This window comes from Primulina eburnea, chromosome 4 (assembly GCF_022965805.1).
Source record: "Primulina eburnea isolate SZY01 chromosome 4, ASM2296580v1, whole genome shotgun sequence".
Classification (NCBI taxonomy): domain Eukaryota; kingdom Viridiplantae; phylum Streptophyta; class Magnoliopsida; order Lamiales; family Gesneriaceae; genus Primulina; species Primulina eburnea.
In genome coordinates this window covers 42,437,592-42,461,687 of record NC_133104.1, presented here as the reverse complement: position 1 = coordinate 42,461,687, position 24,096 = coordinate 42,437,592, and the positions used below count along the sequence as shown (strand labels likewise).

Below are 24,096 nucleotides of genomic sequence, written 5' to 3'. Positions count from 1 at the left end.
TATCAAACCATCTCACAAAAAACGTACTCAAAAACATTAACGAGTGAGCACAAGAATAAAGTAATTTTGTTGAAATATGATCAGTGTTTGATTATTATTTTTTTTTTTTGTATTTATATTTGTTTTCAGGTTATATAACACAATGTGATCTAACATAATAATTTACAATATCTAGAAAAAAAAGGTGCCAAACTCGAGAAATGAAGATGTGGAAAACAAATCCAGAACAACACAACTCAACCCCCCAAAACCAACTAGCCATGCGAAACTATAGAAGTTCGACAACTCGATCTTGGAAAAAACAATGATGTAATATCCCATAAAATTCAAAGGATGCAAAGATCTAGAAATCATGCTCAAGGCTGTGAATTGGTTGACGAGTAGTTTAAAAGATATCCAAGAAAATAACACTAACACTACAATCCAGCCTGCACTCAAACTGATATTTCCTCTCTTTCGCAGCAAAGGAAACTAATATAACCCATAAATAAAAAAAGGTTATAACGTGCACCAACACTAATGACATCCACAGTTTTGGCAATCGCGATGCTATTTGGCAAAAATTGGGGAGAATGCTCCGACCTGAATACAAAGAGCAATTGCAACTCTAGCAACAATCTTATGTGACTCTCATCATAGGTAAAGCTGGATGAGTTCATCACTAACCACAGAAGGGGTTAGAACACCCAAGTCTGTAAAAAGTAAGGTAAGATACTGTGGAGGGGTATAATCTCTGGCAGATGTTTCAACCTCGACCTTTGATGGGATTGGTACCCCAAAATCAATGGGGCGTAGGGCAGGCACCATGTCTTTTTGGTCTAACGGATACATGCGAGCGAACTGCAAGTAACACAAAACCTTAGACCGTTCAACCAAAATATTTATATATTTTTTAATATATATGTATATATAATTATATTTAATCATATGTAGATTGTTTAGATTTTGAAAAAATATATCTTTTTTTATTATATTATAATTTCATATAACACAACGGTTTTTCGGTCCGACCGTCGGTTCAATGGTCCATTTTTTAAGGTAAACCAGTTCAATTATCGGTCCGATTATGAAAACATTGCCCGAAACATCCATATGCAAAATAATGACTATGCAGAAATGCCTGTTTGAGTCTACTCTTTCTTGATATGACTCCAAATATGGTCACTTCATTTATTATACGTGAAAACAAATTGTTGCAGTTTACCTTGTAACTTTCGGCAGCAACATATACTGGTTTATTCATGCTCTTAGCAACCAACGCAATTTGGTAGGTACCCATCATATTTATTATACCACCACTTTCAACTACTCCATCAGCACCAACAAACACCATGTCTACTTCATCCATGCTATATGCCACAGCAGAGTCAATTAGGAGCTTGACAGGCAAATTAAGCTTGGTGAGCTCATTTGATAATCGTAGCCCGTTTCGATCTGGTCTCCCTTCTGCATTTCACAGTTGACTTACGTGCTTAGTCGAGCTGCCAGTTTGTATAAGTTAAACCGTTGGACTAATATGGTTTAATCTGTTTCCCTAACTAATTACAGAAATAAAAATTTCACCATTCACACTTCCAGATACATGTGAATTGCCACGTCATAAAGATTGTGCTCATGAAGATACCAGGATAGAATAAATCAGTGGTCATGTTCGCATAGCATTCACAATCTATGCAAAAACAAGTCCTCTCGTATTGTAATCTGAAAGATACAAAGGCATTAACCCATAGTCATTTTCAGTTACTTTTTTCGAACATTGATCAACTTCCCACTAAGTATACGCACATACGAGTCCACCAAAGGATTGGACCACATAGATTTGGGACATAACGAGAACCAGGAATAATAATCAAACCTTCGATGCATATTGCAAGGTCATCACATTCAAAATTATTAAAAAAAATTAAAAATAGAAAGAAGTCAACGCAAGAATAAACACCTGTGCAAAAAACTCGAAAGAGCTTCTTGTTCTGAGCAGCTGTTCTCAAAACTTCCAGCACTACTCGAGAGAAGCCATGCACCAGAATGGTACAGCCATCAAAAATAAAATCTTGACAAAGCATTGCAATGATCTTCCGTGCCTGAGATTTTTAACAGCTTTCCACATCAATACATATAGACGTTGATGCAGTGAGATGCAATTTGACATGTGAAGAATGATGATCATTAGAGAATTTAAATCATTGCCAGCGGATACCTTGAATGATATCTCCCCAAACTTCTCAGCACGTTCAATCAGTCTAGACTTTGCGGAACCAAAGTCCTCATATTCTAAGGCTGAAGTTCTTGTCACATATCGCATGAACAGATCACATCCAGCTGTTAAAGAGATGGAAGTTATGTCCCATGACTGCAAAAAACCACGAGGAAGATTATTTATTAGTTAAAATTTATTTGTAAAATGGATGTATTCTCCAACATCAAGACATTACAAAAAAACCTCTTAGTGTGGGATAATCCAAAATCAGGAACATCAATTATAACTAAGCTTTTCAAGCATTCTTCCAAGTAGTTCCAACGACAATAATAAACATTCAACTTCAATTTTGAGACTCGTAGAAACAAATCTCAAAACGGCGGATAAAATACAAGTCCAATGAACATAGAGCGTCAATAATACTAGGAAAATGCCAGAATTTGGGAAACATGGTATTGTAGTATCAATATAAAGGGAAAAAAAGATATACATGACTACTCAAAATATAAAAGGATTAAGCTTATGAGGCATACATTTAAGTTATGAGAGCGAGTGATAGAGGGGAGAGTTAGGAGTATCACTATTGTATCAATTAACCACTTTGGTTTTATGCCAGGTAGGTCTACAATGGCAGTTGTTTTCTTAATTAGACACATGATAGAAAAATACAGAGAACAACAGAAGAGAAGCGTATAGTATTTATCGACTTAGAGAAAGCCTATTATAGAGAGCATAGAGAATTAATTTGGTAGGTACTTAGAAAGAAGCATGTGTCTCAATACTACATCAAGATCATTAAAGACATGTATGAAGGTGTCATAACTAGTAAGGTATGTCGGAGGGATGTCATGTGAATTTTCTGTGGCAGTAGGACTTGATCAAGTATTGGCTTTAAACTTACCTCTTTGTTTTGGTTATCGATGAGCTGAAGGACATATTCATGATGAAGTACCTGTGTGTATGCTGTTTGCAGATTATATTGTCCTGATATACGAAACTAAAGAAGACGTAAATAAAAAATTCAATAGATGACGTGAAGCTAGGGGTGGGCATTTATTTTCCGGTATCGGGTACTCGATCCGACCCGATCGGGTCGGGTATTTTTTTGAAAAAATCGGGTTCATCGTGTACCCGATACCCGAAAATAATTGGTAGTAAAGGTTTGAGAGTAAAGGTTTTAGAAGCTGTTGAGAGTAAAGGTTTTAGGATTAGTCGTTCAAAAACAGAATATTTAGTTTGTAACCTTGGTCCTGAATCTACATGAACGAGTAGTCCAAGTGAAATTGACGGTCGAGAAGTCCAAGAGTATGAAGCTTTTCACTATTTAGGATTTATTATCCAAAAGACTGGGACATTAAAGATTATGTAGAGCATAAGATTATAGCAGGACGGATTGAAATGGAAGATAACATCATGAATCTTATGCGATAGAAGGATGCCTACGAAATTGAAAAGAATATGATATAAGACCATTGTTCGACCAGCTATGCTTTATGACTCAATGTTGGACCACTAAAGAACTACATATGAATGAGATGACAGTAACACATATACATATGTTAAGATTAATGTGTGACAAAACCGGTAAGGATAAAATTAGGAATGAAATGATTACGAGTTATTTAGATGTAGCCTCCACAGAGGATAAGATTAGAGAAAGACTTCTAATACGACTTGGTCACGTGAAGAGGATATTAAACATGACCCCAATTCGACGTGTCTTAGACTGACAGTTAAATGGAAAGAGTAGACGTGGTAGGAGGGGCAGACCAATGAAAATTTGGATAAATGTGGTTAAAGATGATATCTTAGATGTGCTATGATTATTGTTATCATTATCATTGAGAAATGCGTGGAATGCGATGTGACCGAATGGTCTCATAGATATTTCTTGTTTCTGTTTAAATTATCTCCAATCTCACAATGCGATGCAACCTATGAAATTATGAATCGTGGGGTGATACTTTGTGTTTACATCAAACAAGTAAAACCGTAAAAGGGCTTCGTTTCTGCGCGGCGAACTTCAAAGACAGTAATAAATAAATAAAAATAAAAGCACCTACTTTTAGCGAATCAGACGCTCTTTTGAGCTCAATCTCAAGTTCCATCATAGTGGTAGCTTGACTCGATCGAATAACCGATGACAAAGCCCTAATGGCCGCCACGGCCTCAGCCAAATCCGGCAGTTGCCGCCAGTTATTAAACTCATCCACCACGCTGAGCTTCTTATCTTCCTCTCCACCGGACGTATAATTATCAGAAAAGGCATCGGGGTGGTGGCCAACGGCGGATTGCGCCTGAGCCAGCCAATCACTAGTGACAACCCCATGGTGTGCCGCGCGTGTTTGGTAGTAACGGGAGACTTGAGGGTTAGAGTTATCGGCGTCCATGACGGTGGAAGCGGAGGAAAGGGGCCCGCTGTCTGGGTTCGTGACAGTGTCGTTTCGGAGCGGTTTGTCGAGAATGAAGGAAGCTGACCTCTAGGGGTGGACAACGGTCGGTTTGGTTCGGTTTTAGTCTACAACGGTTCGGTTTTTCGGTTTTCGGTTTTGAATATTTCTAGTCCAAAACCAAACCATTTTATTACGGTTCGGTTCGATTTTTTTGTAATACGGTTCGGTTTTTACGGCCGGTTATATACGGTTGGCTAAAATTTGTTGAGAGATAAAATTATATGTCACTTTATGTCTTTAAAATCTAAATCATAGTATTTTTCAAATATTTAATTTGTGAGACTTGATCATATATATATATATATATATTTATATATATTTATTACATGTGTTGTGTATAAACATGTCATACGAATATAATAACTATATATAACTAATTAACCATGTAAACACGGAAAATGCCTGAATCCAACGGAATATTCAGTAATAAGAATGATAACAAGGTGTCAATTAGCTCGAATGGAACACAAATAATCTTACGAAATATTAAAGAAATATATACAGAAAAAAAGAAAACGTCGACTGATGAGTGGTGAGAAATAAGAGAAAACGATCGGATTGAAAAATTGAGGGTTAATGATACTAAGTTCTTAAATCTTAATAGGCCCATTATATATAAAAAGACTTATATTTAACAATAATATGACCCATTATACATAAAAACCTTATATTTAACAAAAATATGGCCGGTTCGGTTTTTCGGTTTTTTTGGGGCTTAAAACCGAAAACCGAACCGAAAAACCGAACTTTATATATTTTAAAACCATAACCGACCGAAAAACCGATAAAACCGAACCATTTAAACCGAATTATTCGGTTCGGTCGGTTTTTTGACCTGTGCCACATCTGCTTATACCGCGTGTGGGTTCGGTTTTGGATTTATCCTTTTTTGAGGGAGGAAAGCAACCGAATATGGATCAGAATTTGTCCGATTATGCCGAGAGAAAGCGAAATCGCCGGTGGAATTTCGGAATTATCGGGTGATTTCTGTCGATGTTTGTCGCTTTTTCTTGCGTTTAATGCTAATGTTGGGTCTAATGGAGTTTAGCAATGTTTAATTGTTTTAGCTTTTTGACAATGTTTAGTAATTTTGTTTTTTTTCCGTAAGCCAAACAATCATCAAATATTCCTTACATGGAACTAATGATCTCCACATATATCATGTAATAACAATTATATATTACACATGTTATTTCTGTTATATAGGTAATATATGATACGATCGTTGTCATATAAATAATATTTGACATATTTAAATATTTCGGCTACAAAAATAACAAAAAAAAATTCTAAGTTATTATATGAAAACGAAAAATTGATAATTACACAAATAAAACTCAAAAATCCCAACATATGTATGATTAAAATTACATTTTTTCCTCTCAGATATCAATCTAGACTCATTTATGTGAGTTTATATTTGTTGTATTTGGTAATTTGTTGGATTGCGTGTATTATTGTATATATTTGTGATTGATGAAAAATTCTGACATTGAATTAATGGTCGTTACGTAATCACTCTAATAAAATATCACAAATGCGCATGTCTTCGTTTAATTTGGTCGTCTGGAATCAAATTGTGGCAATTCAAGCCGTATGGCATGAAAAATTAGACCCCAAATTGATTCATCAAGAGTTCTCGTCATGTTAAAAAAACAAATGTGGATTAAGTTCAAATAATAAGAAGACACATAATTAAACAACATGATCGAACATAATGCTAGAAAATTAGATCATCCAAACATGCATGTCGCATCATATGTATAAGAATCACGATCGAAAATGGTTGATTTTAAGTCTTCGTTGAGTTTTTCTTTGTTCTCCATTATCCATTCATGACAATTGTCAGTTCAATATCCCGAATTCCCTGTTTTTGAACATCAACAAACTTGAGATTCAATTAAAAAATAATTAATTAAAGTGTATTGAGTTTTATTATTTTTAAGTGGTATTACGTAATCACCTGATCTTCAGCATGAAAATATAATGGTGGTGTTTTCAGTCAAAAGTTGAAATGAAATTCACATTTTGCGGAGGATGAGGCCAAAAACAACCACAAGTCCCATAATAAGACAATGATCCTCGTAGGGCTCCACCACCATTGTTAAAACATCTTCTCCCAGGACAACTCCACTATTAGTTATCTTTCTTTTAACCTGCAATAAAATTTATACACAGCTAGCTGATCATAATTAATTATCGTTTAATGATCAAGGGAGCCGAAGAAAGTGAAGCAAATCAGTGCTCTTTCTACATCAAATTCTTGTGATTTCATTACCTCAGCAACAAGTTTACCAGAGTTGTTAACTATCTTGCAAGACGACTTGCAAATTTGAGCTTCCATGACATATTCACGACGCTGGTTTTTATCCAATCCAACGACAACCTTAAACGACGAAGCCCCTCTACGAAATCCCAGAACTTTCCTGATGTTAAGGACTTTTGTCACGCGAAATTCGGGTTTTTTCTTCTTCTTGCCTGTGTTAGCTGGTCTGTAACCCTCCCACAACCCAAGAACAGAGAGTTTCTGAAAAAAGTAACATGCAATAATATCGAATGGTTTAAGAATGACATTAACCAACTCTTGCCGAAATAAATAAATTTTACATTGTTCTTTTACCTTTGCAACTATAGTGAATAAAACCTTGCCCTTAGCATCCATGATATGGACTTGTTTGCTACATTTTGTATGGTAATTATCAACTCGATAGACGATGCATCCATCTGAATCGAATACAGTGCAACCGTTGCTGCCTAGTATGAGAGATTTCATCAACAGGGTGAATACTTGTTGTTTGGAACAAACTGGAGTAGAAGAGGAAAGCGTTTGAGGATACACTTTTGCCATGTAAAAAAACTTCAATTGGTTGCCTATAAGTATCTGTGAGGAGCTCTAGAGTACAGATGCGCTGTACCGCAGGCCTTGTAAAAGTGGCCAATAGAAACTCTAGCTTTTATATTGTGATTACTCAGTCAATGGTGTATTCAGATACTTTCTTGCAATGTGTTCAGTGCTTTGTGAATGTCTCACACCCCCATGGGTGTATATATATATTATCGTTGGGTGCTTCTTGCAAAAGCACTACATTAGCGCCGCAACATGAACATCTAGTGTATATCACATCAGTTGGTCTAAAAAAACGTGTTGTATTAAACGTTTGTAAGATGTTGACATATACATATTGTGGAACGTCACATCCATCGTGTTTGTATGTCTATATATATAAATATTATTGACTCGCTTTAATTTCAAGAATTATTCATTTTTGTGAGATAGGAATTGGCAAGAAATGATTGTTTACTCTCTGGAATGTTATTACATTAGCTTATTGCATTTGAAACGACATGTTCCAAGTCCACCTGTACGTAAACAAAAATCTTGGTTCCTTATTGTGTTCACAAGTGTGCTCAAATTGGAATCCAAGTTGTGGAAGATACAAGACTTCTTCGGTCCTACATGACCTAAAGACTGAAGCACTCTCTATTTCATACAGTGCACAATATTAGACACTTCCCTCCATGTTGACATAAAGATTATCCCAAGTGACCATTCAGACCACAAGATTTCATCATCTTTACTTTCATGCACAACAACTTGCATTTGGTTTTTTTCCCTCTTTAATTTAACATTATATTTTGGCATTCTGCTGCAATCTGCATGCATGCTGTGCATTTTATATATATAGTTGTGCAGATTCTTAATTAATTTTGTTCCCCTTTTAATCTCATAACCCATTGATTATGTAGAGGTGCTATGACAGCAAATCCTTGTCGATATTTAATCCATCGCCTTTTGTCCTTTATGTTTGGTTAGGTATCCTCCACATAAGCACGGCAGGATGTCAACCGACCCCAAAAATCTTGGCTTCCATACCAGATCATATCGAAATAACGTCACATCAAAAAATGAATAAAATTACAAAAAATAAAATAGTAATAGCACTTATACTTAAATTTGAAAATCCCGAAATTGTAATTATAAATAGGTAAATATATAATATAAAAAATGCAATTTTATTTTTTTAATTGGTTTATCGTGAACTTTTGATCAACATTTTCTCAAAAGCTTGAAAGTGATCATGATCTTCTTTTCATATCTGAAATATAATACTTGGATTCCACTCAAACTAGATATATCAGCATTAATTTATTTCATTTTCTTTTTTTTAAAAAAAAATGGGAACAGGGTAATCGAATTAATTTGACATTGAGGCCAACAAATTAGATGGTCCAAACAATTTATGCCAGAATCCGAAAATACAGATCGAAACTCTGCGTACACGGAATCGATTTATCTTAAAGGATAGATAATAGTCTTGATTTAACCAATATTTATTTATTTATTGGATCTCGCTCATAGCAGGTGAAGAAGAGAGCTATAAGGTATTAGGGATGACCTGAATAGTGTGAGTGGGGAGCTCGCTCATAGCAGGTGAGCCCCTAACTATTGGAGCAAGCTCCTGACTAAGATGACGGATTGTCGCCGTCGGAGATTCAGTGTAGGCGAGTCCTAAACATGTGGTTTTTCACTTTGCACATGTTAAATCACATAATTTTTTTTCTTATAAATACAAAGTTTGAGAACTTCATTATTCATTTTATATATTGTTATTTGAGTAATGCCCTTAGCGGCCTTCTCACATATACTCAGTATCTAACTTAAGAGTCGAAGAACTTATGTAGAGATACCTCTCGGTCCTTTTCTAATGGTTTGCTTATGATTTCAAACTTAAATCAGGTCCATGATCTTAATTCAGATTAGTTTCGGTCGTCAGAACTGGACTATACATTTTTAGTGAGTATGAAATGAGAATAATCAATATATTGTATAAAACAATTAAAAAAGCTCGGTTCAAATTTGGATCGAGTTCATTTTGGTTTTTTCATTAGAAGAATATAAAAGGTTAAATGATTTGAATTTGATTTATTCCGCATAATAGAACATTTGAAAAACTTTTCGAGCATTAATTCAACTTGGCATTCTTTTTCCTTCAAGTATTTGTATTTGCCAAAAACCAAAACAATTTTTTTTTTAAAAAATTACTTTCATGAAATTGATCTATAAATGCACCTAGAGCACCGCTCGTTATTCTATATTAGTTACTCTGCACACGCGATACGTGTGTGTACAATCTTTTTTTTATCATTATCGATGGACTAAAATGTAATTTGACAAATTATGGATGAACTAAATTGATATTTGAATGTTTGAAATAAAAAAAATGCAAATAAAAGTATTTGTTGAAATTTAAAAAAAAAAAAAAAAAAACAAAAGTGTAATATTAGTATCATATATAAGGGTAAAATTGAGAAAAAAGTTGGTGTCCTCTCTAGGTAGTTATTATTATGTCATCACACTTAATAATATAGTAAGTATAGATAATAATAAATGGCAAAAACTTGCGTGAGACGGTCTCACGGGTCATATTTGTGAGACAGATATTTTATTTGGGTCATCCATTAAAAAATATTACTTTTTATGCCAAGAGTATTATTTTGTATTGTGAATATGAGTAGGGTTGACCCGTCTCACATATTAAGATCCGTGAGACGGTCTCACATGAGACACACTCATAATAAATATGGACACATGAAATAATAGATATCTCAAACGACCATTTATTTATCCAATATCTGATAAGAAAAATAACTTTTAATTCCGAACACATGATAAAAACATACAAATACCACAATTTTTAAAAGCGATAACAAGGATAAAAATCGATGATATCACGATATATTTAAAGTCGTGTTTATTTTGATTGAAAGGATTAGATACAAAAAAAATAATACCGTGATTATCTTTAAAAAATAATTTCATGCGTGTGATAATTGAGGAGCTTGTGAAAAGGGCTGGTGGACATGGGAGGACAGCTGCAAAACTAACAAGCACAAGATATAGCAAAACACGTTTTACTTGCCTGCCACTACCACAAATAGTTTTGGTTTTCGGCTTGATTACGGTATCGATAAAGGCCAATTTCGAGCAGTCCAGCACATTGGCAATTGGCCTCGCAAATCCAATTTTTTTTTTTTTTAAATTTTTGGTCGAAAATTGAAAATGGGAATTGGTACGTGGCACGCTTTAGGATACACTTGACAAATGACAGGTCATCCCTAAATATTGTTCTTTCTGGGAGAGGAATAAAAATTTTCTACGTGACTTGTTTATTACATGATATTATAATTTCATTTAGATATTATTTTATTATATGATATTATAATTTTATTTAGATATTATCTTCAACATTTGGTTCAAGGTCTATAAAAAAAAAATCATTATCGTCATTTGAACGAAATAATTTAAAAGATGTATTTTTTTTTAGGTTAAAAAAATTATCACAAATTTCATATTATATAAAGATAAAAATTTGTGTGAGACGGTCTCACGAGACAGATATCTTATTTAGATCATCTATGAAAAAATAAATTTGTGTGAGACGGTCTCACTGATCGTATTTTGTGAGACATATATTTTATTTGAATTATCCATGAAAAATATTATTTTTTATACTAAAAATATTAATTTTTAGTATGAATATCACTAAGATTAACCATATCATATATTAAAAAAATTTTAAAATCGTTTCACAGTAGACTTATTAATATGTAAATAGGAAAAAATTCGTTATTTTAGGAATATATGATACTTTAACATAGATAGGACGCGGTTTCCATATGTCCCATTTAATTTAAATTAAATTAAACAAATTGTTAATTACCACAACGGATTTATTGCAGCCAGATCAGAACTTCTGATTAATGTGCTTGAAAACCCTAAAGTACCCCGGGACGGGAAGGGAACGAGAACACGTGGATGGTTGTGATTGGTTGGGACTTTTAATTTCTATTTTAACGAAAGTTGATTGATATATCACAGCACATCAATTTACAGTCCCTCTCTCTCCCCTCTTGAATATTATTTATTGTTTTTAATTTTGATTTGATATGACACAGAAAATAATGAATTTACTTCTCTCGCTTGTGATCGATGAATTTTTAATCATTATGGGGGGGAGAAATGATGCAAGAATTGGGCAGTCGTACGGTGCTTTTCTCGAATTAGAATTGGAATAAACCTGAATAACGAGTTGAGAGTGATTTGCTGACCGAGCGATTGGCATTAGATTTCTTCCAGAATTTGTGTGTTCTTAATTTTATTGTTCGATTACATGTGCAAGGGAAGGCTTGAATTTCTGTTTTTTTTATTGTTCCTGTTTTCTTGAGGTAATGGATTTTTGAATAATTTTTTTTCCTTTTTAGGTGCTTACGTATATTGAAATTCGAATTCGAGTAGTGGGTTAGTGTTGGAAATCCGAATTAAATTCGGTTTAGGATATCCGAATTGATAACCGGCACATTTAGGGTTTCTGTTGGTGGAATTCGTTAAAGTTGTTCGTTACGGACGCGCCGCGGGGGTGGATTCAATTCTTTGATTTTTTTTGGTGTTAGATTTACTGTCGTGGGAATTGATAATATTATGGTGGTGTTGTAAAGGAAGAAATAAGAATTGTTGCAGTTCCGCAGTCATGATTGTTAGGTGTTGATAAAAGGAAATAATTATTTCTGTTTATCCGAATATCTATAGCCTTTTTTGAGGTTTGCTTGCACATTCTGAAGGCTTTCCAGAAAGTTTGAAAATAATCGATTTGGCGTTAGATTGATCTTGGATACTGAGTCATTTTGAAATTGGATAATTGGCATGTTTCTGTTATTGATACTTGGGGGAAGGCGCACAAGTGGATGTTGTAGTTAGCAAATGATAATATCAAAATGAGAGGGAAAATAAGAAGTCTATGGATACTCCCAATAAGAATTTTTCTGATCTGATAGGGTTCTTAAAGTCCTGGATCCCTTGGCGGTCCGAGCCAGCTCATGTGTCAAGGGATTTTTGGATGCCCGATCAGAGTTGCAGAGTATGCTACGATTGCGATACCCAGTTCACCTTATTCAACCGTAGGCACCATTGTCGCCTCTGCGGCCGAATTTTTTGCGGAAAGTGTACTTCAAATTGGATTCCTACACCACCCAGTGAACCTGAGATTCCACAGGAAGAGTGGGATAAGGTTAGGGTCTGTAATTACTGCTTCAGGCAATGGAAGCAAGGTTTATTGGCACCCGTTGATGATGGAATACAGGTTCCCAAAGTGGACCTCATCAGCACCTCTCCGTCTGCCACCAGTTTTATCAGCACCAAATCCTGTGGAACCTGTGACAGTAGTAGCGTCACCTTTGTTTCAATACCTCAGTCTTGTGCAGTTAGCCCGCCTCAATCAGAAACAATGGAGACTACAATAGAAAGACAAAGTGTTACAGCAACAACAAGCAATGATTATGCCGTGGAGATAGGAGAACAAAATCTATCTCAAGACCAATTTGGATTATGCTCCAACAGGTTCTTCTTTCTGCCTTTCATTTTTGACTGCTTGGACCAATCATTTAGCTCTAATCTATTATCAGAAAGCCTGGGTTTTTAGATAGTTAACAGTACTCTACTTATTCGTGATCGGCTTTAGGATTTTTCCCAAGTGTGCATGATATCAGGTTCAATATGGACGGAACCATTCCACGTGATTTTTATTCCAATCAGGGGGGTCTTTTGTTTGTTAATTGATATTTCCCATTATATTAACTGTTTTCTGTGGCGCGTGACCGTGAAATTATGCGAAAGAACCTAATATTGATGAAACTACTCCATGACTATGAGCTTTTCAGTTTCCTCAGTGTGAGTTTCATGTCCTATGAGTTCTTAATTATTATCCACGTACCAATGAGTGTAAAATCGGAAACTTAGCCATCACTTGATAGCTAATTCAAATCTATGGATGATTCATGATTGTAACTTTCTGTTTCGTTCTTGTGGACGTTGATTCTTTATATGGATTTGTGTTGTGAATGTGAATATACTCTTGGAAAATGGCCGAGTTAGTTCTTACAGCTTTTCTACTTATAATGTAATAAGGTGTTAAGTTTGTTTTCTTCATTGTATAACCAGTAGTTTAAATAGATATTTTTGGTATCGATTTGCCAATCGTTTCGGAAGAGCTCTATTAAACTATATCATAATAACACAATTAGTTTCTATTTACCAACTTGGACACAGCTGCCATTAGCATCATGGGAGCTTTTACAAATGAGAAGTTATAATTTATCTGCTATCTGTTCGTATGATTACTAATCGTTCCTTGCGAATTCTCTGTACAGGAGTGATGATGATGATGATGAATATGGAGTATATCACTTGGGTTCAACAACTAGTCCATTTTCTCAGATTAATGGCTATTATGGTCATGTTCAATTTGAAGATATGGGCAGTGGCTACAAATCCCATAAAGTCCATCCTGAAAGCATTGCTCTTGATTCAGAAAGTCGGACTAGTTCTCCATTACATGATATTTTTGATTCCCGGGTCTCTGATGAAGTCCAGCAGATTGTGCAAGAAGTTGTTGAGCATGATGTTGGTGACGATGATGAGGCACCTTATGCTACTGAAGATGTTGATTCTGAACCTGTTGATTTTGAAAATAATGGAGTTCTGTGGCTCCCTCCTGAACCAGAAGATGAAGAAGATGAAAGGGAGGCAGTTTTGTTTGACGATGACGACGATGGAGATGCTGCTGGAGAATGGGGGTACTTGCGCAGTTCAAGCAGCTTTGGGAGCGGTGAATATCGAAGCAGGGACAAATCGAATGAGGAGCACAAGAAAGTCATTAAGAACGTGGTTGATGGCCATTTCCGTGCTTTAATAGCACAACTCTTGCAGGTAGAGAATCTTCTTACAGCAGAGGAAACTGATGGAGAGAGTTGGATAGAAATAATAACGGCCTTGTCGTGGGAGGCCGCTACATTCTTAAAGCCAGATATGAGCAAGGGTGGGCAGATGGATCCAGGGGGCTATGTGAAAGTCAAATGTTTGGCTTCTGGGCGTCGGAGTGAGAGGTGATTGCTAAATTTTTTTCTCTGTTACTGGTTATATTTTTCTTATGGTACCTGATAATGTTTTTTGTGAATGTAAATGTTTTGGTATGAGTTTTTTAGTCTTCCGGAGGCAGATTGTATGAACCCACAAAAAAATGAAATGCAGTTGAATTTCATATGAGTTTCGGAAATGGTTATGATATGTGCGGTTTATATGCATGACTAACTCTTCGTCAATGATTCGTTTCCTTATAATTTTTAAAGAATTTTATTAAATTTAAGTTGTTTCATCATGACATTTACTCGTTAGAAATATTTGGTGTCATTCTAGATAATAGACGAAAATTGCTTTTGGGTTGGAACAAAGTTCTCAGTCATATCTCTGCTACTTAAGGTGCACGTGCTCTTTAGAAATTTGTAAATTTGGGAACTGGAAAGTCCGAGGTTGTAGATAAGTCCTGGGCTCTGTTGTCTAGAGGAAATGTCTAAGGCGTAGAATTGAATTTAGTCGGTTAAGCTGTGATCTTGTGAGAATTATTAATCTGGTTTATTCAGCTGATGGTTTAACATGAATATGTAGTTTCTTTTCCTTTTTGGTTAAGGTTAGAATCAATCAGGTTGTTACTGATGAATCATTATGAATGACAACAGACAATTCTGGGATTGTCTTCATGATTATCAATCGAGAACTTACTGCCATCAAACACATATCTGAATGAATTTTAGAACTGCTTCAGTGTCCCCGTTTTAATACAGATTTCTACTTCTTTTCGATATATTGTTATTGTACAGCCTTACAAACTTCATTTTTATTAATCCTTGATAGCACTGTGGTCAAAGGAGTTGTTTGCAAGAAAAATATAGCTCATAAACGGATGACTTCAAAAATTGAGAAACCTCGCGTGCTAATGCTTGGTGGGGCTCTTGAATACCAGCGTGTTTCTAATGCTCTTTCAAGCTTTGATACTTTATTACAACAGGTTGAGTTGATTATCCTTTTTAATGATTTTAAGCAAAGTTTGAATTTTCTGTTTGTTGATATTATTATTACTACTACCGTTAAACACCATCTGCAATGAGGGTTTTCGCATCCATTAGAGTTGAACTAGACTGAGACTTCTAGCTTTGTAACGACCAAAAGATTGCAAAGCTTGAATACTTGGTTGAGGAATTTCATTGAAAAAGATGTTAAAATTTCTCTCCATAAAGGCCCTGTTGACCAAGGGACGAGCCACCGTATCTCCTTCCCAGAAAATTTACAGAATATTACCAATTGTGAATTATAGATCTTCTAGTAACGAGTTACAAGTTCGACAACTCTCATTTTACATGCTTATTTTAATACTTGTAGAAGATCAAAGAGCATGTTTGATCCAGATTGGAAAGATGAAACAAACACATATTTGGTGCCATTTCCAAAGGTTTCCCAAATATGTTTGTACCCTAAGATGTTCTTAAACGCCAACACCGCATTTCCAAGATAATCCCATTTAATTCCCCAATTGATGCCTCTTTATCTGAGCTTTGGCGGATGCATCAACAATTAATCTGAACCAATTCGATGTTGGTTTGTGCCATTGACCACATTAGTCCAGAGTCTGTTACCAGGTTCTAGATGAAACTCCCATTAAGTAGATATATTTATTATTTTCCTAATGGTGATTTTGAATCCCTTAATTGAGCGTATTAGCGAGAAAAGTTTATGATACTCCATATAATTTTTCAAAGAGATGTGGAGACTCCCTTATATTTACCTCTCTTTTTTTTGTTATGGGCAACACATCGAAAATCAAAACAAAATATCAATTAGATAGGATCACGCTTTTCTATATTTTAGGATTCTGAACTATCTTTCCATTTGATGAAAGGATTTGAAATCTTCCAAATCTCTAGGAATCTTAGGTTACGTTTGGATCGATGAATTTGATTTGAAGTAAGAAATTTGATTTGGGTTGAATTATGGATTTTGAATAATGATTGATTGTCATGTTAAGTTCATTTGAAATTCATCAGAATTACTGTTGAAAATGCGTAGCTTGACATGGAGTGATTTTGAAATAGACTCGAATTTTGTCCATTCAAGCACGCAAAATAATTTGAAATCAATAGATTTGAAATTCATCAAAGAGGTTTGATTTTTGTCCATTCAAGCACGCAAAATAATTTGAAATCAATGGATTTGAAATTCATCAATGAATAAAATCATCAGAATATTTTCCTTTCTAGTTCTCCATGCATGAAGATAAGAGACATGGTCTCCCCATTACGCTATTTTTCTTTTATATGAAACTAATGCATTTATTTACTTTCATTTCCAGGAAATGGATCATCTTAAGATGGCAGTTGCAAAAATAGATGCACACCATCCTGACATTCTTTTGGTGGAGAAATCTGTTTCGCGACATGCACAGGAGTATCTGCTTGCAAAAGATATATCACTTGTTCTGAATATCAGAAGGCCACTCTTGGAGCGCATAGCCCGCTGCACGGGTGGCCAAATAGTTCCTTCAATTGATAATCTGTCTTCTCAAAATTTGGGATATTGTGAAATGTTCCATGTCGAAAGGTTGTTAGAAGAGCATGGAACTGCTGGACAGAGTGGAAAGAAGCTGGTGAAGACGCTGATGTATTTTGAAGGTTGTCCAAAGCCGTTGGGATGCACGGTCTGTCCCCTGCTAGAACAATACTAATGATACTAATGTTGATAAAATAATGAAAGTTCTATCTATCAGCATCCTTTTGAAACCAAATTGATATGAAAGCGAGTGCAATTTTAATATTTCAGTCTCTTACACATTTTTAATGTCTTGAGGAGCTTCTTCTCTGAACTTATATATTTAAGATTAATGAAGTCTACCAACAAATCACCAAGTTCCCTATTCTTTAAAACTTATTTTCTTTTGATGGAAAAATGTAAAAGCTTTTTTACCACCTAAGGATATACTAACTCTCTTCAGAAATCTTACTGTTCTGATGGTGAATTTGCTTCAGATATTACTTCGAGGAGCCAATGGAGATGAGTTGAAGAAAGTAAAGCATGTTATACAATATGGGATTTTTGCTGCTTATCATTTAGCTTTGGAGACATCTTTTCTTGCCGATGAAGGTGCCTCTCTGCCAGAACTATCGTCAAACTCCCCAATAACAGTTGCAATTCCAGAAAAGCCATCTACCATTGAGAGGTCCATCTCAACTGTTACTGGGTATACCATCCCTGCCAATGAACAAACTCCCGGAATTGAATCATTCAATGAACCGCAGAGATCAAATAGTCTGCCTACTTCAGATCTGGTAAATGCTGCAATTTCGTCCTTCCACAAAAATGAATGTACAGACAAATCTATACTTCCAGCTCCTATGAGTTTTCAGTATCCCGGAGCTCTTGTCTCATCTTCTGTTGATAACTATCAGCATTGTCCCTGGAATGAACCATCTGCTTCCCACTCATCAGAGGAAAGGGACCTAGTAGATTTTTCCATGGCATCAGAGGTAAAAACTTTTGAAGCAGATAAACTGGCCGCCACCAAAGATTTTCTCGGTGTAAATGCTTATTATGGTGACTCAACTATCAGAAGTATGAATAAGAATATCTGCAACCTGGATGCAAACACAAATGATTCAAATTCGTCATCATTTTTCGCTGATAAAAAAATTATTGGGGAAGAACCTGGTTTAAATGAAGATTTTCCGCCTTCCCCCTCGAACCATCAAAGCATCTTGGTTTCCTTATCATCGCGATGCGTGTGGAAGGGAACCGTTTGTGAGAGATCCCATTTGTTTCGGATCAAATACTATGGAAGCTTTGACAAGCCATTGGGTCGTTTTCTGCGGGATCATTTATTTGATGAGGTACTCTCGTCCTCTCCTGGTGGGCCTTGAAAGGATAATCATCAATAAGTTTGGTATTTGTGTCTTTTTGCTGGAGTTGTCTTAGGTTTGTATCGTACTGAGAGAGTCTGATATGTTTGACAGGATTATAGATGCTCCTCGTGTGAGATGCCAGCAGAAGCTCATGTTCAATGTTATACTCATCTACAAGGTACTCTTACAATCTCAGTTAAGAAACTACCAGAATTGCTTCTTCGAGGTGAAAAAGAAGGAAAGATTTGGATGTGGCATCGTTGCCTAAAGTGCCCAAGAACTAATGGTTTCCCGCCTGCAACTCGAAGGGTTGTGATGTCTGATGCTGCATGGGGACTGTCCTTTGGAAAGTTTTTGGAGCTAAGCTTTTCAAATCATGCAGCAGCAAGCAGAGTGGCAAGCTGTGGCCATTCTTTACATAGAGACTGTCTTAGGTTTTATGGGTACGGTGTCTGTTTTCTTTCTCGGTTACTCTTTTGTCAATTATTATGATCATGAGTTATGAATGTAAGTTATCAGCATTTTGCTTGTCAAGTAAACTTGAAAACTTGGCCTTGGGGTATATTGAAGTCAAGTACAATAGTCAATGAATGAGATCTGTTCAACTGGGCCATTTTGTTACCTTATTTTGGATAAAATATTTTTCATAAATGTTAAAGAATGCTTGATGAATGGCTAGCAAGCTACCGAAACACAATTAAAATGCATGCTGCTTTTTGCTTCATAAAGCTTCAAGAGTGCTTGATTGCCTGGCAGCACTCCGTGTGTGTTTGTGTTAATGTTTGCAAAAGTTTTATGATTCTGCATTACATGCAGGTTTGGGAAAATGGTTGCTTGCTTTCGGTATGCGTCCATTGATGTTAATTCAGTCTACCTGCCTCCCTCAAAACTTGATTTTAATTATGGAAGTCAGGAGTGGATTGAGAAAGAATTGAATGAGGTGAATGACACACATCTTATCTTACTTTGAGTTTTATTCCCCTTGTTTCTATGGCCCCAACAATTTGTCTTACTTTTCTGACAGGTGGCTTGCCGCGCAGAGCTTTTGTTCTCTGAAGTGCTTAATTCTCTTCGTCTTCTGGTGGAAAGAAAATCTGGCCCTAGTCAGCCCAATACTTGCATTAAAATTCCTGAATCAAGACGCCAAATAACAGATCTAGAAGGGATGTTGCAGAAAGAGAAGGAAGAATTTGAGGTTTGGTCTTAAATTAAAATTTCAGTTGTTTTCCAGTTCTGAAGATCATGGATTATATACTGACTACATATTTCTTCATGGTTGATATGAATATCAGTGGGACTACAAACATCTATTGCAGAATTGATTACCTGATTGCAGAGTTGATAGCTATACATGTGGTTGTATGTGCATTTTGGGGTTCTATTCATTCTGAGAGATTGTACGCGTAGTTCTGATTTGTAAAATTCCGATTCTAGTCCAGCTTTATAAGTGCTATTGCCTTCAAAACAAATATTTAACAGGAAAAACAACCGTCTTCTCTCCCTGGTATAGATGCAATAATAGCTCAAAAGTATTTTTGCAATTCATCTTAGATGATGTTTTTTCTCTTAAATTGTCATCATGCAGTTAACCTTTTTTCCCATGACATTAGTGATAATTGTCATTTCTCATTGAAATTTTATCCTTATGTTGTTCCATCCCATACACTTCTCTTGAATTGGAATGTAACATTGTGTGTGCAATTGATATCTAGATTTAGATTTTTTCCGTGGATAAAATTCAAAATTTCAAATATCTAGTATTGAATCAACGTTCATCGTTGTATTTTCGCTAGATTTTAATGGAATAACATTATATTAGTTTGAAGTAAAGCTAGTATTTCGGAAGCCTGGAATGGCCAATTGCGCAAGCCTATAAAAATAGATATTAGATACCATGTTACTTGTGGAAAATACAAGGAATAGTTTTAGAAATTATATTTTATTTCTTTTAAACTTAATGTGGGCACCAACACATGTTCATAATTGGGCAGGAATCCTTCCAGAAAGTAGTGAAGATGGATGAAGAAAAAGGGCTGTATGCGATAGATATTCTTGAGCTGTATCGACTCAGACGACAAATATTTTTCCAGTCTTATATGTGGGACCACCGCCTGATATATGCAGATAGTTCTGATGACCAAAACCAACCAGGTGATGTGGAAGTCTCATGTTCAGAACCCATTCAGAAATCCCAGAGTGTTGGTGAGAATCTTCATGATATAGATGTCCCTGTTAAGACTGGTGAAACTTTGTGTACTGTTGAATCTATTCCTGTCGATGCAAAACCTGACCAAAGTCCTGATGAAGAGGTCAGCAATAGGCAAAGCGATTCTTCTGAAGTAGTTCATCAACGGACGGATGTGTCTCTTAGCTCGGATCATGCAAATCAAGATCCGACTACAATTTTTGTTGGGGTGAATACGACTAGTGAATCTGATCCTCTGGAGTCAAATATTAGTGTCCATAGATCCCTCTCTGATGGGCAAACTCTTATTTGTTTATCAGATACTCTTGAGGCAGCGTGGACTGGTGAAAACCACCCTGGTACTGGAATCCCTAAGAACAATAACTTTTCCGAATCATTAGAAGCAGATACATCATCTACAGTAGCCATATCTGAAAATTTTAATGTGGAAGACTCGGGGGAGGATTTGAGCATGTCAAAGGTATCTCGAGGTTCTGATAATTTGGAAGACACTGTAAGCTGGTTAGGTATGCCGTTTATAAGTTTCTATCGATCATTAAACAAAAATTTTGTTGGAACTACCCAGAAACTGGATACACTCGGCGAATATGATCCAGTTTACATTTCATCATTTCGGGAGTCTGAACTCCAAGGTGGGGCCAAGTTGCTTCTGCCTGTGGGGATTAATGACACTGTCATTCCAGTGTATGATGATGAACCCACTAGTATTGTAGCTTATGCACTTGTTTCTCCTGATTATGTTGCCCAAATTTCTGAAGAGCCGGAGAGATCTAAGGACATTGCTGACTTGATGTTTTCTACGTTATCCCTTGATTCTGGGCATTTTCAATCGTTTCATTCTTTGGACGAAATGGTGCTGGACTCTTACAAAAGTCTTGGACCTGGGGATGAGAGCATCTTATCCTTATCAACCACTCGTAGCTCTTTGCCTGTGGATCCATTGTCTTATACAAAAGCTTTGCACGCCAGAGTGTCTTTCTCAGATGATGGACCCAAGGTGAAATACGCGGTTACTTGTTACTATGCGAAGCGTTTTGAAGCTCTTAGGAGTATATGTTGTCCATCCGAAATGGATTTTATTAGATCCCTCAGCCGATGTAAGAAGTGGGGAGCTCAAGGTGGCAAGAGCAATGTGTTTTTCGCTAAGACCTTGGATGATCGGTTTATCATAAAGCAAGTGACAAAAACTGAGCTGGAATCTTTCATTAAGTTTGCTCCTGGATATTTCAAGTATCTTTCAGAGTCAATACGCTCAGGAAGCCCAACATGCCTAGCAAAGATCCTTGGAATTTATCAGGTACACTAGGAACTTGATAAAATAACTGACAAGTAATTTATTTTTCCTACCTCTGGTCACAAGCTCTCGAGTCCTTTAGATGCTCATCTCAATAGTATCGCTAATTTTTTTTTTGCTCTTGATTAGATACCCCATTACAGTAGATATCGGCGCCTTTTCAGAATAAAAATAAGTCGACTCGTTTTTTTTCCCCCTGAAATACCTTATATATATGTCTGGTGTTTTTATTAGGTCACATCTAAGCATCTGAAGGGCGGGAAGGAATCCAAAATGGATGTGCTGGTTATGGAGAATCTTCTGTTTGGTAGAAATCTGACACGTCTCTATGATCTTAAAGGATCTTCCAGGTCTCGGTATAATCCTGATTCTTCGGGAAGTAATAAGGTTTTGCTGGATCAGAACTTGATTGAAGCTATGCCTACTTCCCCAATTTTTGTTGGAAACAAGGCCAAGAGATTATTGGAAAGAGCAGTCTGGAATGACACCTCTTTTCTTGCTGTAAGTTTGTCTTTTCTTATTGTAGTTTATTACAATCCAAGTATAAGCTGGAGGTGTACAAGAACTGTTTATCTTATAGTTGGTCCTTGATTCTTTTATTGCTTTATTTTCTTTTCTATTATTTTCTTTTCTCATAGACGCATATTTGTTTTTTTTTCATTCTTGATTTTGCAAAGCATGAGAACCTACACTCAACCAGATATGGATATTAGATTATTAACATGCAGAACGAACAAAATATTTTAATGCAGTCAGTAGATGTGATGGATTACTCGCTACTGGTTGGGGTCGATGAAGAGAAGCATGAGCTTGTTCTCGGGATTATAGATTTCATGAGACAATATACATGGGACAAGCACCTAGAGACATGGGTTAAGACATCGGGCTTCCTTGGTGGACCAAAAAATGCTTCACCAACTGTAATTTCCCCGAAACAATACAAGAGGAGGTTCAGAAAAGCCATGACCACTTATTTTCTGATGGTTCCAGATCAATGGTCGCCTGCTACAATCATTCCCAGCAAGTCAGAAACAGATCTATGCGATGAGAATAAAGATGAGAGTGTGACGTTTACGGAGTAAGGGACATTTGCTTGTACATTTTAACCCAAAAGGTGAGAATTTAATCCCATACCGGTTTCTCCATGTTCATATATTCTTTTGTGAATCAGGTTGTTTTCTCTTCTCTTTAGAAGGAGAATTGATTGTTATTTGTAGGGAAGAACAAATGTAGTCGAGGCCATTATTAGTATCATAGCCTATATATTTGATAACGCTTCCCCCCCAAAAAAAAGGGTTATATTGTAGACTTTTTTTGTGTGTGTTTCTCTTTCCCTTGATTTTTTATACTTGGAAAATGGAAGTTAATTTGTATATGAAATTAGCATTTGTGAGCAGGTTTGCTGTTTCTATGCTTACGATTCCTTCAAATAGAAGATTTGCACTTTGGCGTATTTCATTATCTGATTATTAACAGTTTGAAGGTGGGGAGGCAGACTATTCTTTTTGTATTTACACATTGAAATTTGGAAACCTTCCTGGTGTATGTTAATGAATGGATCAATTTCCGGTGCATGAACATGACCCACCCCTCGACTGCTGTGTTCATACTCGAATTCGAGATGTACGTAATAAGTATATTTCCTATGTTCCAGCATAAAGTGATTCCTTGTTATAAAATCCAAAGATCCACTACTAAATCTTGATTCCAATTTGTGTGATGTTTAGGAAAAAGTTTACCGAGAAGCTGGGGTTACTTGTCTGAGTTGAACTTGATTTGAAAGTTATTCCTCGATGAGTTTGAACAAAATCCAAGTGAAATGCTATTGAAACAAGTAGGCTTTAAGCATTCTTGAAACAAATATCTGTCAACAATATTTTCACTATATATCAATTTGTAGGGATGTAAACAAAATAAATTGTTCGTGAACTATTCAGAGCTTGGTTCGACAAAAAAATTGTTCGAGACCGTTCCTTGGTCGAGCTCGATCTTGAGATCGATAATTTCGAAGTTGAGTTTAATGATATTCGGTTTGTAAGTTCGTGAGCTCGGTTAGTTTTTGGGGCTATGAATTTGTCTCCCATTGTTATTTAAGTGAAATTCAAGATATTGAAATTCTACAAAATGATAAGTATATTTTTTAAATTACCAAATCTTAGTAGATATT

General features: G+C 35.9%; 3 protein-coding genes across 4 annotated transcripts; 1 reads left to right on the top strand and 2 right to left on the bottom strand.

The window, feature by feature from the left end:
- Nucleotides 1–287: 287 nt before the first annotated feature.
- On the bottom strand, nucleotides 288–5,722 carry LOC140829175 (uncharacterized). Its single transcript, XM_073192199.1, has 6 exons — nucleotides 5,486–5,722; nucleotides 4,261–4,675; nucleotides 2,198–2,350; nucleotides 1,940–2,081; nucleotides 1,205–1,446; nucleotides 288–840 (listed from the first exon to the last, which is right to left on the bottom strand). Exons 1-6 carry the CDS (start codon nucleotides 5,494–5,496, stop codon nucleotides 634–636), a joined length of 1,170 nt encoding a protein of 389 aa, XP_073048300.1. The 5' UTR covers nucleotides 5,497–5,722; the 3' UTR covers nucleotides 288–633.
- A 494-nt stretch (nucleotides 5,723–6,216) lies between these two features.
- LOC140829176 (protein LURP-one-related 11-like) lies at nucleotides 6,217–7,663 on the bottom strand. 2 transcript variants are annotated; one of them, XR_012117414.1, is made up of 4 exons: nucleotides 7,271–7,663; nucleotides 6,929–7,177; nucleotides 6,614–6,806; nucleotides 6,219–6,517 (listed from the first exon to the last, which is right to left on the bottom strand). XR_012117414.1 is itself a non-coding variant. In XM_073192200.1 (3 exons), exons 1-3 carry the CDS (start codon nucleotides 7,496–7,498, stop codon nucleotides 6,672–6,674), a joined length of 612 nt encoding a protein of 203 aa, XP_073048301.1. In that variant the 5' UTR covers nucleotides 7,499–7,663; the 3' UTR covers nucleotides 6,217–6,671. The 2 variants fall into 2 exon arrangements, 1 of the variants encoding a protein (XP_073048301.1); XM_073192200.1 differs by having other exon boundaries at nucleotides 6,217–6,806.
- Nucleotides 7,664–11,548: 3,885 nt separating this feature from the next.
- Nucleotides 11,549–23,385, top strand: LOC140829174 (1-phosphatidylinositol-3-phosphate 5-kinase FAB1B-like). The gene is made up of 11 exons (XM_073192198.1): nucleotides 11,549–13,045; nucleotides 13,855–14,589; nucleotides 15,395–15,548; nucleotides 16,887–17,231; nucleotides 17,560–18,417; nucleotides 18,541–18,872; nucleotides 19,246–19,369; nucleotides 19,454–19,624; nucleotides 20,421–21,932; nucleotides 22,164–22,430; nucleotides 22,682–23,385. The coding sequence occupies exons 1-11, from the start codon at nucleotides 12,447–12,449 to the stop codon at nucleotides 23,009–23,011; spliced, it is 5,427 nt and encodes a 1,808-aa protein (XP_073048299.1). The 5' UTR covers nucleotides 11,549–12,446; the 3' UTR covers nucleotides 23,012–23,385.
- The last annotated feature ends 711 nt before the right edge of the window (nucleotides 23,386–24,096 follow it).

What these genes read in the sequence shown, in the direction of transcription:
- LOC140829174 (XM_073192198.1), top strand. Translation starts at nt 12,447, where the DNA reads ATGGATACTCCCAATAAGAATTTTTCTGATCTGATAGGGTTCTTAAAG. An exon ending in TCTGGGCGTCGGAGTGAGAG is followed by an intron (nt 14,590 to 15,394) that starts GTGATTGCTAAA and finishes AATCCTTGATAG; the next exon opens with CACTGTGGTCAAAGGAGTTG. An exon ending in TTGAGAAAGAATTGAATGAG is followed by an intron (nt 19,370 to 19,453) that starts GTGAATGACACA and finishes CTTTTCTGACAG; the next exon opens with GTGGCTTGCCGCGCAGAGCT.
- LOC140829176 (XM_073192200.1), bottom strand. Translation starts at nt 7,498, where the DNA reads ATGGCAAAAGTGTATCCTCAAACGCTTTCCTCTTCTACTCCAGTTTGT. An exon ending in TATTCACTATAGTTGCAAAG is followed by an intron (nt 7,178 to 7,270) that starts GTAAAAGAACAA and finishes TACTTTTTTCAG; the next exon opens with AAACTCTCTGTTCTTGGGTT. An exon ending in CTGGTAAACTTGTTGCTGAG is followed by an intron (nt 6,807 to 6,928) that starts GTAATGAAATCA and finishes ATTTTATTGCAG; the next exon opens with GTTAAAAGAAAGATAACTAA.
- LOC140829175 (XM_073192199.1), bottom strand. An exon ending in GAGCGTCTGATTCGCTAAAA is followed by an intron (nt 2,351 to 4,260) that starts GTAGGTGCTTTT and finishes GGTTTTTTGCAG; the next exon opens with TCATGGGACATAACTTCCAT. An exon ending in TTGGGGAGATATCATTCAAG is followed by an intron (nt 2,082 to 2,197) that starts GTATCCGCTGGC and finishes TAAAAATCTCAG; the next exon opens with GCACGGAAGATCATTGCAAT.